The sequence below is a fragment of the Poecilia mexicana genome, unplaced genomic scaffold (assembly GCF_051168715.1).
Source record: "Poecilia mexicana isolate PSO_F unplaced genomic scaffold, ASM5116871v1 scaffold_20, whole genome shotgun sequence".
In the NCBI taxonomy this organism is placed as follows: Eukaryota; Metazoa; Chordata; class Actinopteri; order Cyprinodontiformes; family Poeciliidae; genus Poecilia; species Poecilia mexicana.
In genome coordinates this window covers 10,842,259-10,855,469 of record NW_028263389.1, presented here as the reverse complement: position 1 = coordinate 10,855,469, position 13,211 = coordinate 10,842,259, and the positions used below count along the sequence as shown (strand labels likewise).

The following is a 13,211-nucleotide window of genomic DNA, read 5'->3' as shown; positions in this document are numbered from 1 at the left end:
CTTTATAAGAAACGGATATGTGGCATAGTGCTGTTTCTCATCCCAAACGCCAGTGGTCGCTGTAGTCCTTTTAGTTCAGTTGTTTTGACTCATAAATGAGCGCGCGCGGAAACTCTTCTACGAAAGTGAAGAAAAAAAACAACAACAATGGAGTGTGAACTTAAACAGGATCTCGCCTCAGAGTCATCCAGTACAGATAATAGTGTCAGCTTTCCTGATGTTACCGCCGTCGCCTCAGGATGGATGTTGGACTTCATGTTTGTGAGTTTATGTCGAAGCTTCAAAGAAGGAAACTTTGATGCGTTTAACGAAACTCTGTCAGTTTTTGAAGGTGAGTAATCCAACAAAGTGACCAATAATCCAATGGAAAGTAGTTACCTACGTGACAGCGCTCTGCTTGCACCTAGTCGGAAGATTTTAGGACAGCTTCCTAGATTTCTACGTTACTTTTGAAGCGATTTCTGACTTTTTGAGACGACTTCACTCTAGGGAGTACTATTTTTCCGCTGCGTGAAGTAACCGGAATAAGATTTACTATTATTTGTATATATATTAAAAAAAGAAAAGAAAAAATCTTTTTCGATGTAGTTTTTTGTTCGTTTTTTTTTTTTTTTTTTGTAGATGTAACGTCGATATAAAATTGTGCTACACTCAAACTGGCTCGGTTAGGTGCAACAATCTTCAGCAATTTGTTCCTAAAACAGTTGTAGAAAGTAACCGTTAGTAATTATACAAATACTTGGTTATCAATATATGTTTATATACACAACATTTTTGTTTAAGAATTGCATTCTTATATAGACTCCGTCATCAATCCCATGATTGTAAATATTTTCTGTCTACCACTTTGCTTTTTTTAGTGCCAACAGACTCTTACACCTTGCACCTTTTCTCATTTTCAAACTCTGATGTGATCCAACATAGTTTTTTTTTAAAAGTCCATATCTATTGAGGATGAATTTGATAGTAATATTTGCAGAATAAAAAGTTATCTATGAGTTTATTTGAGGGAAGCGTTATGCATTAAACTGCTTTTTTTGTTGAAATTGTTTGTGTGCTTTATTGTGTATAGCTGTGTAAAAGGTGTTTTTTGTGCTATAATGTTGGAAGATCTAAAAAGAAAAAAACAGGTTCTATGAGTCAGCTAACTGTAGAGTGAATGTATATGTTTTTGTTTTTTCTTAGCTCTTTTTCAGAGTAAATATCTTACAGCAGCTGGCCATGATGAAAAATCCTTGATATGTGCCTTTCTAGCAAGAGTAATGCACGGAAAGCAGCTGGGTGAGTTGCTCCAAACTTATGTTTAACTACTGCATTGCTGCTGTAAAGCAGAAGCACCCTGCAAATATTAGGATTGTCACTTACGCGTGAGAAATATTTTGTAGATGAAGACACAGTTTCAGTTAAGAAATGTTTGTTAAATAAGAAAGCAAGACTATGGTTTCAAAATTAAGCTTCTTTTTCTCCTCTTATGAATGTTCCCCACTTTCCCCAGATGTCCTGTTTGAAAAAGATGAACGTGTAATGCCTCTGATGTCTGCTGCCGTTGTTTGGTCGAGCCTGGAAAACGCAGTGGAAGATGAAGGCTTATTCAAAGAGATCACCGGTCTCCTGTTTGTCCAGGTAATTCCTCTGTCTTTTCAAGGGTTGCTTCCTGTTAAACTCATAATATTTGAGGACAACAATTGATTTTCTGGCGGGGTTCAGGCATAAAGGACACCCTTTTTCCTTGTTTCTAGGCTGTGGCCGTCTGCCTGGAGAAAGGCCAGAGATCTTCTGCCTCCTCGGTTCTCAAGTGGTTTGAAAAAAGTCACACATACCCTCGGGTCTGTATGTCCAGTTGCTTTTCTTTGTCACTTTTGATAACTGTTGGCTTTTTTTATTATTATTATTCTTAACAACTTTTTCTGAACCAGAACTTGGGAATTAAGCTCTCGACTATCGTCACAAAAACTGATACTTACCACCCGGTCCTCATGAGCTTCAGCTTCAAGCGCCTCCTGGAGACCATCAACTCCTTCTTGGACAACTATTTGAAAAAGAATCCATGTGATTTCCTCATCAAGGTTAGATGTCATTATATGTCTTATTTGCTGCCAATTTCCCTTCTTCGTCCTTCCAGCAGCTAAATCTTCCAGTGTGAAGTACATGTATGCACGGCAACTTTTAAATGTTCAATAATTCTGATGTTTATGTGGGGAAATTGGCCTGAAAAAGAAACGTATAAATAATAAACTTGTTCAGAGGATGAAAATGATCTGAGCTAGGATATTAGGGTGTTGCAACTCTGGAGCATACAGGCAGCTTTATCAAGATTTAGATTTTATTTTAATCAGTTCTAGTTCACTGGAGTGAAGGAAGCAATATTTCAGAAAAGCAGAGCACGTACTTTATTCTAATAGCAGGGAAGTATTTTATTTTATTTTTTGCAGCGATGCATGTGTAAAATTAATTTGAACAGACGAGGATGTGTCGATGAACCCGAAAAGCATGTCGTTTTTTTCATGGGTGGTTTTGATTTCAAAATGTAATTGGTAAACAGATCCTACACAAGAAAACCATTTCAGCTGTCGGTTTTTGTTTTGTCGTTATTTTTCTTATTTATTATTGTTATTAGGTTTTCCCACTATATATAAACAGTAATATTAATGGCCCATTTTTTTCCCCTAATGTTTGTGATTCCCATCAAAAAACTTTTATTTAATGCAGAATCATTAAAAAAAACACAATTTAACTGTGATAATAGGGTCCAACCTTTGAATGCAGCGGCAATTTTTTGTTCCCTGTATAAAGAAAATAGTAGACTAACATCAAAACTTGTGGAATAGTTCTTAATGCTAAAAATGTTTTTTTATTATTTAAAGTTATTCCTATATTTTAAAGATTTTACATTTTTCATAGTTTTTATTTTATAAATGTATTACAGATTTTAGAATTTAAGTGAATAATACATTTGTGCATTAGTGACTTTTACTTAGAATCTTTTTGCAATAATATTGGAGCAGATGGGCAGATTTCTAGAAAGTCACTAATGACATTTGGATACGGAATGATTTTGCCCACAAGTGTCAATGACTGCATGCATCTTAAAGAACATTTATGTTTCTCATTCAGACAGCTACAGGTTTTGTCCAATCTTCCCAAAACGTTATGGACTCGGAGTCTGTGGAGTCACAAGACAGCACTGTCTCGGAAAAGCAAAGTGAAACGACACAGAAGAACAAAAAGTATGAAAAATGATTTCTCACATACACTTGAGCTCCAAGTTATTCCGAATTAAGACATTAGAGGGAGCTAAAGTTTGGGATAATGGCACAGAGACCTTTCAGGCTCAGACTCATGGATGGAGTTTAAAAAAAATACAAAGCACAAAAAAAACTTCTTTTTAGCAACACAAAGCTTTTGATTGCTGTAACACCAAAGCTTGTCATCTTACAGGAAAAAAGGTATGAATCATTTCTGATGTGCCACTTTTTGCTAAAATTGTCCCCTTTGGACTTGCCATATTATCTTTTGAGAGATGTCAGTCTTCTGATTTCCTATCAGAAACAAACTCGCAGAAGTTGGTTTCTGTTTCTGTTACTTGTGTTGGTTGAACAACAGTAACTTTAAATCTGCAAGGGACATGAACCATTTTAAACTGTAGTTGTTTTGATTACAGTTTTTAGATAAATTTTCATCGTTAGGACATTATGCTGTTTTCGTTTTTTAATTTTTTCCCACAACAAAAAGGGGGCATTTCAGTCCTTCCAAGTTAAAAAATAATCTGTAACACTTTAACAGAACAAAACGCAAACTGCTCTCTACTAAACTTACCGAGGCATGGTCACCTGATACCACGAAGAAGCCCTGTGTTTCTCTCCGGCGTCTCTCCAGAAGTGGTAAGACGCATCCTACTTCTGTTTTTATCTGACTAACGATAATGACGATTGTGTAAAATGTTTCCAGACCTGTTATGAGCTTGATTATAAAGCTAAAGACTTTTTAACCTCCCACCATCAGAGGTGTGTCACCTGACGGCGAGGAAGAGTTTAGAAACCTCCCCGCAGCAAAATAGTGAAAAGTGCACGGAAAAGAAAACACGGAAGGCAAGTTGAATTGCAAAACAGATTATATGTTTCAGATTAATTTATTCCAAATTGAAATTGTTTGCTTATTTAAGTTAAATTCATTTTTAGGAAAAGAAAAGAAAAAACAGTGCTGAGTATGTGTTATGTCGTTTAGAAATGGACTGCCCAGCTGGACAAGTACCTTCAAGACGGGGTCAAACGTCACGGACAGGGGAACTGGTCTCGAATCTTACTGGATTATGACTTTGAGGGACGCACTGGCACCATGCTGAAAGACCGCTGGAGAGTTTTGCTAAGGGCGCACAAAGTCAGCTGAAGAAAAGGCAGCCTCCAATCTCTTGTTTCAGCTGGGCTAATGGAGCACTTTGTATAAAAAATTACCCACTGATGAAAAAAAATTTTTTTTTTAATTTATGTAAGAAAAATTATATTTTGTTTGCGTGTTTTTGTTCCACATTAGTGTTGTAAATTTGTAAAATTGTAAAGCTATGTGGCTGTACCGCTTCTCCAATTTCAATTTATATCACAAGAGGGCGCCAGAGACAAAAATATTATCTACAGGCTGTCATGTAATAACCTAAAATATTTTTATTTAAGTTAGTTTTACAAATTAAATTTGAAAGTATATAGTTGCTTTTTTTAAAAAATCATTTGATGTTGTTTTTTGCAGACATGTTTTGAAATAATAAATAATTGTTTTTTTTTTTTAAAAACTGTACTGATGTTTAATTTCTACCATAAGTGCATTTTGAGTTTGCGGTGATCCTTGTAAGCTTTTAAGTTACTATGCAGCTCTCAGAGGACATCCAGTGGCGTTCTGCAAGCTTTATTTCGGCAGACTGGAGGTCAGGTGAAGATGAAGATATGTTGTGTTGGACAGGTGCACTGGGGAGTTTTCTGGACCTTCTTCCATGTCCCTCTGCAGTGTGGGTTCCCCGCTGCCTGCCACTGAAGCACAGCTTCTCTGAAACACAGCAACATTGCAGTAGAAGATTTGAGTCATGTTTCTTTCCATCTACTATTTTTTTTTTTTGTCAGAAATGTATGTGAATTTATCGGCATAAGTCTAAAACAGTTGTCGGCTTTCATGGCGTCTTCTAAGCAAGTTAGCCTTACATCAACATGAGCTGAGACTCCCAAATTGATGTCTTTGGGCGTGACTGAAATTTGTCCACCTGGATGAGCTAAAAGCCTTCTAGAGAGGGGAATGGACAATATATGTTTGTATTCTACTTGACCTTTTGTGGATTAGAAAACATGCAATAAAGTCAAATCACAGTTTTTGAGTATACTCTTGAATAGTTCAAATGCATTATTTAAGTGCCACAACTGATAACTTCCTACTTGTCCGATTCTTGGCCGTCACCCTGACAGCTACTGTTTCGCAGGGCAGGAGGATCGCACGCTACACACACTTTGAATCCTTCAGTTATGTAGCGCATCCAGAGGGTGTGAGGCCGGTTCTCCACCGTGCAGTGTGCTGTCCGGGACTCCATTTTAAATTCCATACAGAACCTGATAGGGGGGCCGGGGGGGAGAACAGAAAAGTCATCATGAAAGTCACATGAAAAATAATCTCAATATGTTGACAGGACAAAAAAAGAAAGCTGCGGGTTTCATTCTTGGAAAGTGTGTATGACACTTTGCCAATGTACAGTTGTGATTTCTGTACTCCCCTTTTCACTTAGAAAGCCCTCTTAGTGTGTGTGGACCTTTCTGTGACATTTGCGAGGATTTCATTTCAAAGGATTGTGGGCTGTCTCTGAGCACTGCTGTATAATCATGTTTACAGACAGCCAGGTGGGCAAACAAAGGTAACGCACTTAGATGCAACAAAGCAGGCTTAGACTTATATATTATAGGGTAAAATTTTACCTGCATGAAAGCATTTCTTTTGTCTTTTTTTAATTTTTCTTTACATCATGTGTCTTGTTTTCAGTCATGAACAGTTTGAGATAATGTGAAACTTACCCTGGGTCCAGGGGGTTTCCATAGCTGTCATGCTTGGGTCTTCCTTTACCAAATTCCAGGCTGGTGATGAATGCTGGGCCTCATAAGAGAAAACGGTTCAAGTTTTTAAAATATTTTACCCATTGATGGAAAACTATGGAGATCCTGTCAGAACTTAAGCTCAAGTTCAAGATTATTTGTATAGCACATTTCAGCAGCTAGGCAGTTCAAGGTGCTTTACATCATAAAAATACGAAGTCATAGAAGGCACAGTCAACAACTGAAGCAACTTACAATTACATCAGTCCTTAATGTAACAATGCTAGGATTTTACTGATTTAATCAAGTACTAATTTTGACTGGCTAAATCACACATGCTCAAACAAACAACATACAGTACACACACCTCCTCAAACGTTTGGTTAAATGTTCCTTGGAAAATTTTCTGGGGTTATTGTCCTGTTGGAATAGCCAATTGTGTCCATGTTTGCTACCAAGATGTTGATTTAAGGTGAATAAGTTCACTTTACTCAGTATTATTCTGACCATTTATTTGTGCCATTTTATTTAGCAAAACACACCCTTACTATGATGGTACCGCTACTATGCCTTAGATGAAAGCCTCACATTAACTCCTCCAAACATACGTCTTGTCGTTATGGCTTAGTAGCTCAATCTTAGTCGGAGCACAGCAATTTTCAAAGGCATTTCTTACATTATAATGTAAGAAATGCCTTTGAAAACAAGGAAAAGTAAACACAGACTCTTGAAAATGTAAATGTCACATTTAAACTGAATGGCAAAAGCAAACAAAATTACAGTATGTAATTAGATATTTTTTGTGTTAGTTAACACAAAAAATAAACCAACACATATATTTCATACTTTTCAGTATGCAAGCTATCAACAGAAGGGAACAAAGTAACATTACCATCCCTTATCCACCAGTACATTTTAAAGTACTTGGATGGCTGTGTATGCAGAAAAGTGTCCTCAAGTAATCAAAAACAATATATATATATATATATATATATATATATATATATATATATATATATATATATATATATATATATATATGTGTGTGTGTGTGTGTGTGTGTGTGTGTGTGTGTGTGTGTGTGTGTGTGTGTGTGTGTGTGTGTGTGTGTGTGTGTGTGTGTGAGCATTCTCTCTGTTTGCTAAGGACAGTGACACTGGTGTACCAAAAATTTGCAGTTTGTGCCAGGTTCAGGTCTTTGTGGTTCCAGGGTTGCTCCTGATTTTCCTAACCAATCTCCTTTCATTGGAATGTTTAGAAGTTTGATACTTCAGGGTATTATTGGAGACTCCAACATGAAAATGATCCAAAACAAATATCCAGAGTAGCTTTGGGATCTATGCAATTTGGGGTCTATGTTTTGGACCATTTCCTTGTTTCTATAATTGCTTCCTTTCAACTTTCTAAGGGATATTACATTAAAAAAAATAGTGAGGAAGATCTAGAATAAATTCAAATGTAATTATTGTTTTTCAAATCATTCAAGACTGTATTGTCAGTCATTCTGGAAAAAGGATGGTTCAAAGACATAAAGGAATCCAAATTTACTATCTTTCAGTCAGACGTGGATGTAAACCTCTAAGTGGAACTATCTACATTCTAACAAAAATAGCAGCAGATACTATATTATGTTTCTTATACCTGAATTGTGTCCACATTGGCTGCCTCGGTGGTCTCTATACTCCCTGCAACCAGCTCTCTCCTCCAGCCTGGGACAGGGATCACCGCTGTTACCAGGCTGCTGCTCTACGTGACGGACACGGACTCTGACTGAAGGCTGGCATGGCTTGGCACAGCCACTCCAAAAGCTCCAAGCACTCACAGCACAGTCTTGAGCTACAAAAAAAAAATTAAAAAAAATGGCCCCCCCACAGGACAGAATAAAGATCTGCTTACAACTTTCACACAACTCCAATTATCATCTCGATTCAAAAGAAATATTATTGGACTGTGTTGCAATGTACGGAGACTTGATTGCAATTTGTAGAACTAGTGTTTTTTTGTTTTTTTTGTCTCTGCTGCAAACATGCTTAGTCTGCCAAGTGAACACAAGTTCACTTCTTTGTGTTTAATAATCAGGCTTTGATGTTGTAAGTGTGCCAATTTTGTGGTTACTGGGCTATAACACATATTAAGTACGCTCAGCTTGTTTGCCTGGAACTGTAATTGCTGCAACTGATTGACAAGAATCACATTCTTCAAATATTTGCCCTAATGCCATTGTGTTGGCCAGTCCACTGAAATGAGGCTTGGCACAAAGCTGGCCGAGGTATTTGGTAGACACACAAGATAAATGAGAAAAATTACAGATAGTATTCAGAATGAGTCAGCTCTGCCACAAGAGCTGCATCAGTAACGATTAGATAAGGCTAACAACTCCTTTCCGACTTTTTTGGCCCTTGTCTGACAGCTTCCGAAGATAATTTATCTTCTGATTATCTCGTAGGGGTGCTGTAAAGTTCAGCTGTGAATGAATCCAACAGACTCCTCTGTGATTAATTTACCCTAAGACTGGTCCCCTCCCTTCATCACTCACCTGGACACTCTGTGAAATAGTCAAAGCAGCAGTCCTTGGTTTTGACACAGTCCTCGTCGCAGTAGCATTTTGCAAATGCCCGGTCCATCCTCCAGTCTGTGGTAGAACAGCCCATGTTTCTGCCCCGGCAACACTTCCCTGAACAACCACCGGTCACCAGATGCTTCTGTCCAAGACAACACAACACCGTCACCCAGTAAACGACCTCCACAAAGGAAACCATCACGAATCGAGCAAGTCGAGAGCCGAAAGTCCAGTTTTGAAGTAATATTCCAACCTCTTGGTTGGCTCCTGGTATAGAAGGGTGTTTTCCTTAAAACATGTCTAATCCAGCTTTTCTTCCTGTATGCAACTGACGAGACTGAGCTCTACCACAGGATCCCTTGTAATCTGGAGTTGCTGCTTTTCTCTCTGCTATGTCCAGGCTTTGAGCTCTGCAAAATTCAGCCTACAGTTCAAAGCATCCCAAAGCTCCCACCACAGCCACACTTTCATTCCTCATGCTGTATTTGCTTAAGCTTCTTCTCAGAGCTGGTGTCTCACTCCAGGTTCGCCAGCTGAGTACCTCCCTCAACAATAAGGGGAGGGGTGACCTGCTGGGTTTGGGTTTGTGTGCTTTCCCTCCTGCCTCTGTTCTTTTACTTTTTTTTTTTAACCTGCCATATTTTTTATCAATACGTCTATCTCATCCCTTCCCTTCAGAAGAGCTGTAATCCAGATACCATTTTGCCAGCGGTGCCACTCCTGATCTCTGAGTCCCACAAGAAAGGCAGGAATGTGAGCATTTGGCAAGTTTCCAAATAATTGTGCTACAGGGTCCTCAGGGGACACTCAAGTCGCTCTTTAGTTCTTACCTTTCTGCCTTTTTGCCTCACTCCGTTTCAGGGTTGTGTGACAAAAGCAGATGAAGCAGAATTTAGTTTGTTTCCGTCTGATTTATTGTTTGTTGCAGGGTTTAGTAAAGCTGTACATTTTAATAAAAGGGTTATTAAAACCTTATCTGCCTTCATCTTAAGCCCAGTGACTTTGCATAGCTTCTTTGTATTTCTAGCAAAGCATCAATATAAGTTTGTTACAAGAATTCTAAGACATTTTACTAAACAGCATTGTCAAATATCTTTATCTTTTATCATGTGCCCATATTTATTGCATGTATAGGGATAGATAAACTGAAACAGACTACAGATCACCTTTGTCCTGAAGTTACCATCTTATTTTTTCTCTTTCTCTGGATGAGATCTTTGAGCCAGTGTCATGTTATCAGACAAGTTATTTTCAAGCCATTTATTTATTCCCTGGGGCTGGAAGTAGTCAGTCCTTAGATGGCAGCTCTTAAAAAAGTGTTTGCTCATTGTCAGTCATTTTGCAAGGGGTTGATAAATAGGTTTGTTTTGCTTTCACAAATAAAATCATTTGAAAACTACTAATTTCTCTTATTAGGGTTATCTTTTTCAGTCAGAACTAATAACATTAATCTGGATACTTATTACATTTACAAACAAAGACCCTCTGTGGGTCCTATAATCTGGATCCTTGAATAACAGTGAAAGGTTTTATCTTCATTATAATCATCGTTTGCAATATACAGCATCTGAACTAGTGAAGTCAACCTGAAATGATCAATGTTAAGAATCCCATGCATCTTATTTGGACACTGTGAAACACAGGTACCTGGCTTTAATGTAAAATCCCTTTACACACACTTGCCTGCGTACAGCTTTGTTCAGTCATAGTGCTGTTTCTAATTCGATCTCTCCATTGATCTGAGAGAAAGCTGCAAAAGTTTACTGTGCCTTCAGCACGGTGGAAGTGCAACATCAAAGCATGTGTTTTAGATCTGACAGACTCCCAAGCCTGGACCTTCTTGCCCCTGGAGTGCATTTGTCAGAGATGATCAGCCTAACCATTATAACACACCCCTGCTTGACAGCTTCTTTGTGCGTCTCAGTGGGGAGGACCGTATTAATGAGTCTCAAAATGTTAAACTGTAATGTACTGTAATGTAAAAGGAAGCACACATCTGAGCCAAAAAAGAAAGAAGACAAAGAAAGAAATGTATTGGGTTTTAGTCGGGAATGGATTTGCTCTCACTTACTGGGCAGCATATTCCAGAAAAGACAGAGGTGAACCTTTGCTTCATCACACCTACGTGGGGAATGCAAACTGTAACTCTTAGGTTGCTATGGTTTCAAAACACTTGTTGAGAAACTACAGAGGTCATCTTTTCTTTCTTGACCTGTTGTAAAGCTATACTGATGAACTTCAACTTCATCAGTATAGCTGATGAAGTTGAAACTTCCGAGTTGTGCACATAATGGCAGGAATTCATTCTGACGTTTGCGAAGTTGGCTCACTGAATTGTCAGACGTTTAGCCATGCTGGACCACAATAACACAATTGTGTGTCCGAATTTCTGGCAGCCGAAATAAACATGTGCTTCCACTTTACCTACATCAGCGAATCTGAACGTGACATCACGTTCAGGTTCGACACCGACGGACTGGTGGTGGAGCTACAACGAGCAACGGCGCTTTTAGCTCCCCTACACTACCTTCTGCTGCCATGTGTTCAGGTTCATATGCTTTAAGATAGTTACATCTTCCTCAAGAAGCGTGTGGACCTCACACTGTGTACCCCAGCTGGTTTGAGTGCTCTACGCAACAGCTGTGGGTACACCAGTGGGTATGTGGATGATGGATACCACCTGTCAATCATCTTTACACCTGTTCACTGTCTGACCCAGACACACGTCTGTCGAAGAAGTCCCTTTTTCGAATATACGCATGTGAGATGTTGGATAACGTATTCGAATTTCAGAAGGAGCTCAAGGTGGCGAAGGGAAAGAATAAAAGGAGGCCAACCTTGCTGAAACAGATATCGACAAACACCAGTCGATATCACGTTCTCAAGCAAGACCTCTTTTATATTCTCTAACTTCTTGATAAGGCCATGTCCAATACTGGTGAGAGCCATCTACAGAAGCCAGGACTATATTTGATGATGTTTGGCCAGAAGAACGAGGACAGTTTGGACTTGACAGACTTTGTGGATCCTTTGGGTGTCGCCAGTATGTCTGTCCACGTAGCATGTAAAGTATCGGCCTGGGACCCAGGCATCCACCTGCTCTTCTCCAGATATGCACTCCAGGATTTGGTAGGCCGTTGTGGATCCCTATATTCCATCTTGGGGATTCATGAGGCCACCAACTACCAGAGCGATATGGACCGTCTGCCACTGACCTTGGAGGAAATCCTCCAAGGTCAGTGCTTGGTGCTGGTGGGAAGTTAAACTTTGTGCAGTTGTATGTGGACTCCCGACACATCCACATACAACTGCCATACAGGTGGTGCACAGTCAGTAGTGCATTGGTCACGTGCAGGATCTCTCACCCTCAATTCCAGCGGGCCCTACTTTCCAGGGCATCACAATACATTAGCTACATGGACGATTTAAAATACAAGCTGGTCCTCCAGCTTGGTCTTAGAATCGTGCAGGTCCGCTGGTTTGAGGGTGAGATATTATATAATATTTTTGATATTTTTCTTCATTAAACCCTGGCTTTTTAACAGTGCTGTTTGTTTTTGAGAACTATACTTCAGCGTCTTCTTTACTTGTGTACCTGGCTGATTTTACGTGCACTTTAGTGATTTGCAAAGCTTGTTATTGTAAGTGGGTTTGTCTTTCTGACACGCTTTTGAGAATGATGGGACCAGACGTGTCACAGGTGCATGAGTCACTCTTCACGGAGTTGTAAAGTTGGTTGTTTGACTTGGCTTGACACATCAAAGACTTAGTGATGCAGAGAGAATACTGTTTAAAATGCATTACACTGAACAAACACACTTACGACGTGACATTCAGGGAGTCTTAGTCGTTGCGCCCAACTTACAGCTGCGTCTATTATGTTTTATAGCCACATAATGAACTTCCACTTCTTACAGGACATTATCCGTTATGGATAATAACATGCTTGTCCAGCATCCAAGCAGCAGAGGGGACCGATTACCTCCCAGTTGCTTCTGTCCCGACATGCTTGACCTTCAATCAGTGCCACTGTGGCGACAAGCAAGACAGCAATTTTGATTAAAGTTTCCTCCTCGCCCGAACCCGACATCGTCACTGATAATCATCCAATCATCAGTCACCTCCCTTGGCATACAATTCCATATGTATGCAAATCAATGCGGGCAGGTAGATGAGGCGCAGTGTGTGGGCGTGGAGCCCAGCTGACCCCCGCCTCTCGGAGAGATTTTTTAAAAATGCAGGTAATGGTGATGACTGCAGGAGATGGGGTGCATCTATCACAACTGGTTTCATAAATCTCCTCCTGAAATGACAAAGAGCAGTCAGAAAGGTTAGGTCCCTAGAAAGTTGTGTGAACACGTGTCTATTGCTGTGCCAAGAGCGGGGTGAATAAATATCACAGATTGCCAACCTGCTATGAAAGGACAAATTTCATGCATGTAGTCGCCAAACTTCAAAACATACTTCCAAACTTTTATGTAAAACGGAGAGGGAGGATTGCAAATATCTTTCTAGGAGGGTAAAAAGAATTTGTGCTTTTCTTTTTGATGAGGAAAGAACTCAGTCTTCCATCTTGTTCAGTCAAGTTTGTC

At 39.3% G+C, this 13,211-nt stretch overlaps 2 protein-coding genes across 2 annotated transcripts; one reads left to right on the top strand and one right to left on the bottom strand.

Annotated features, from left to right (window-relative positions):
- The first annotated feature begins 92 nt into the window (after positions 1 to 92).
- On the top strand, positions 93 to 5,351 carry terf1 (telomeric repeat binding factor (NIMA-interacting) 1). Its single transcript, XM_088001392.1, has 9 exons — positions 93 to 331; positions 1,186 to 1,281; positions 1,496 to 1,623; positions 1,740 to 1,826; positions 1,917 to 2,066; positions 3,115 to 3,227; positions 3,784 to 3,881; positions 4,003 to 4,088; positions 4,225 to 5,351. The coding sequence occupies exons 1-9, from the start codon at positions 148 to 150 to the stop codon at positions 4,384 to 4,386; spliced, it is 1,104 nt and encodes a 367-aa protein (XP_087857518.1). The 5' UTR covers positions 93 to 147; the 3' UTR covers positions 4,387 to 5,351.
- Positions 4,898 to 10,584, bottom strand: sbspon (somatomedin B and thrombospondin type 1 domain containing). Its single transcript, XM_088001393.1, has 5 exons — positions 8,596 to 10,584; positions 7,701 to 7,895; positions 6,042 to 6,120; positions 5,415 to 5,585; positions 4,898 to 5,034 (listed from the first exon to the last, which is right to left on the bottom strand). The coding sequence occupies exons 1-5, from the start codon at positions 8,816 to 8,818 to the stop codon at positions 4,917 to 4,919; spliced, it is 786 nt and encodes a 261-aa protein (XP_087857519.1). The 5' UTR covers positions 8,819 to 10,584; the 3' UTR covers positions 4,898 to 4,916.
- Between the last annotated feature and the right edge of the window lie 2,627 nt (positions 10,585 to 13,211).

Bases quoted from the DNA above. Each gene is read 5' to 3' on its own strand.
- sbspon (XM_088001393.1), bottom strand. From the start codon at position 8,818: ATGGTTTCCTTTGTGGAGGTCGTTTACTGGGTGACGGTGTTGTGTTGT. The intron at 7,896-8,595 runs GTGAGTGATGAA...TTTTTTTTGTAG, and splicing joins CTATTTCACAGAGTGTCCAG to CTCAAGACTGTGCTGTGAGT. The intron at 5,586-6,041 runs GTAAGTTTCACA...CCCCCCTATCAG, and splicing joins GGAAACCCCCTGGACCCAGG to GTTCTGTATGGAATTTAAAA.
- terf1 (XM_088001392.1), top strand. From the start codon at position 148: ATGGAGTGTGAACTTAAACAGGATCTCGCCTCAGAGTCATCCAGTACA. The intron at 1,282-1,495 runs GTGAGTTGCTCC...CACTTTCCCCAG, and splicing joins AATGCACGGAAAGCAGCTGG to ATGTCCTGTTTGAAAAAGAT. The intron at 3,228-3,783 runs GTATGAAAAATG...ACACTTTAACAG, and splicing joins ACGACACAGAAGAACAAAAA to AACAAAACGCAAACTGCTCT.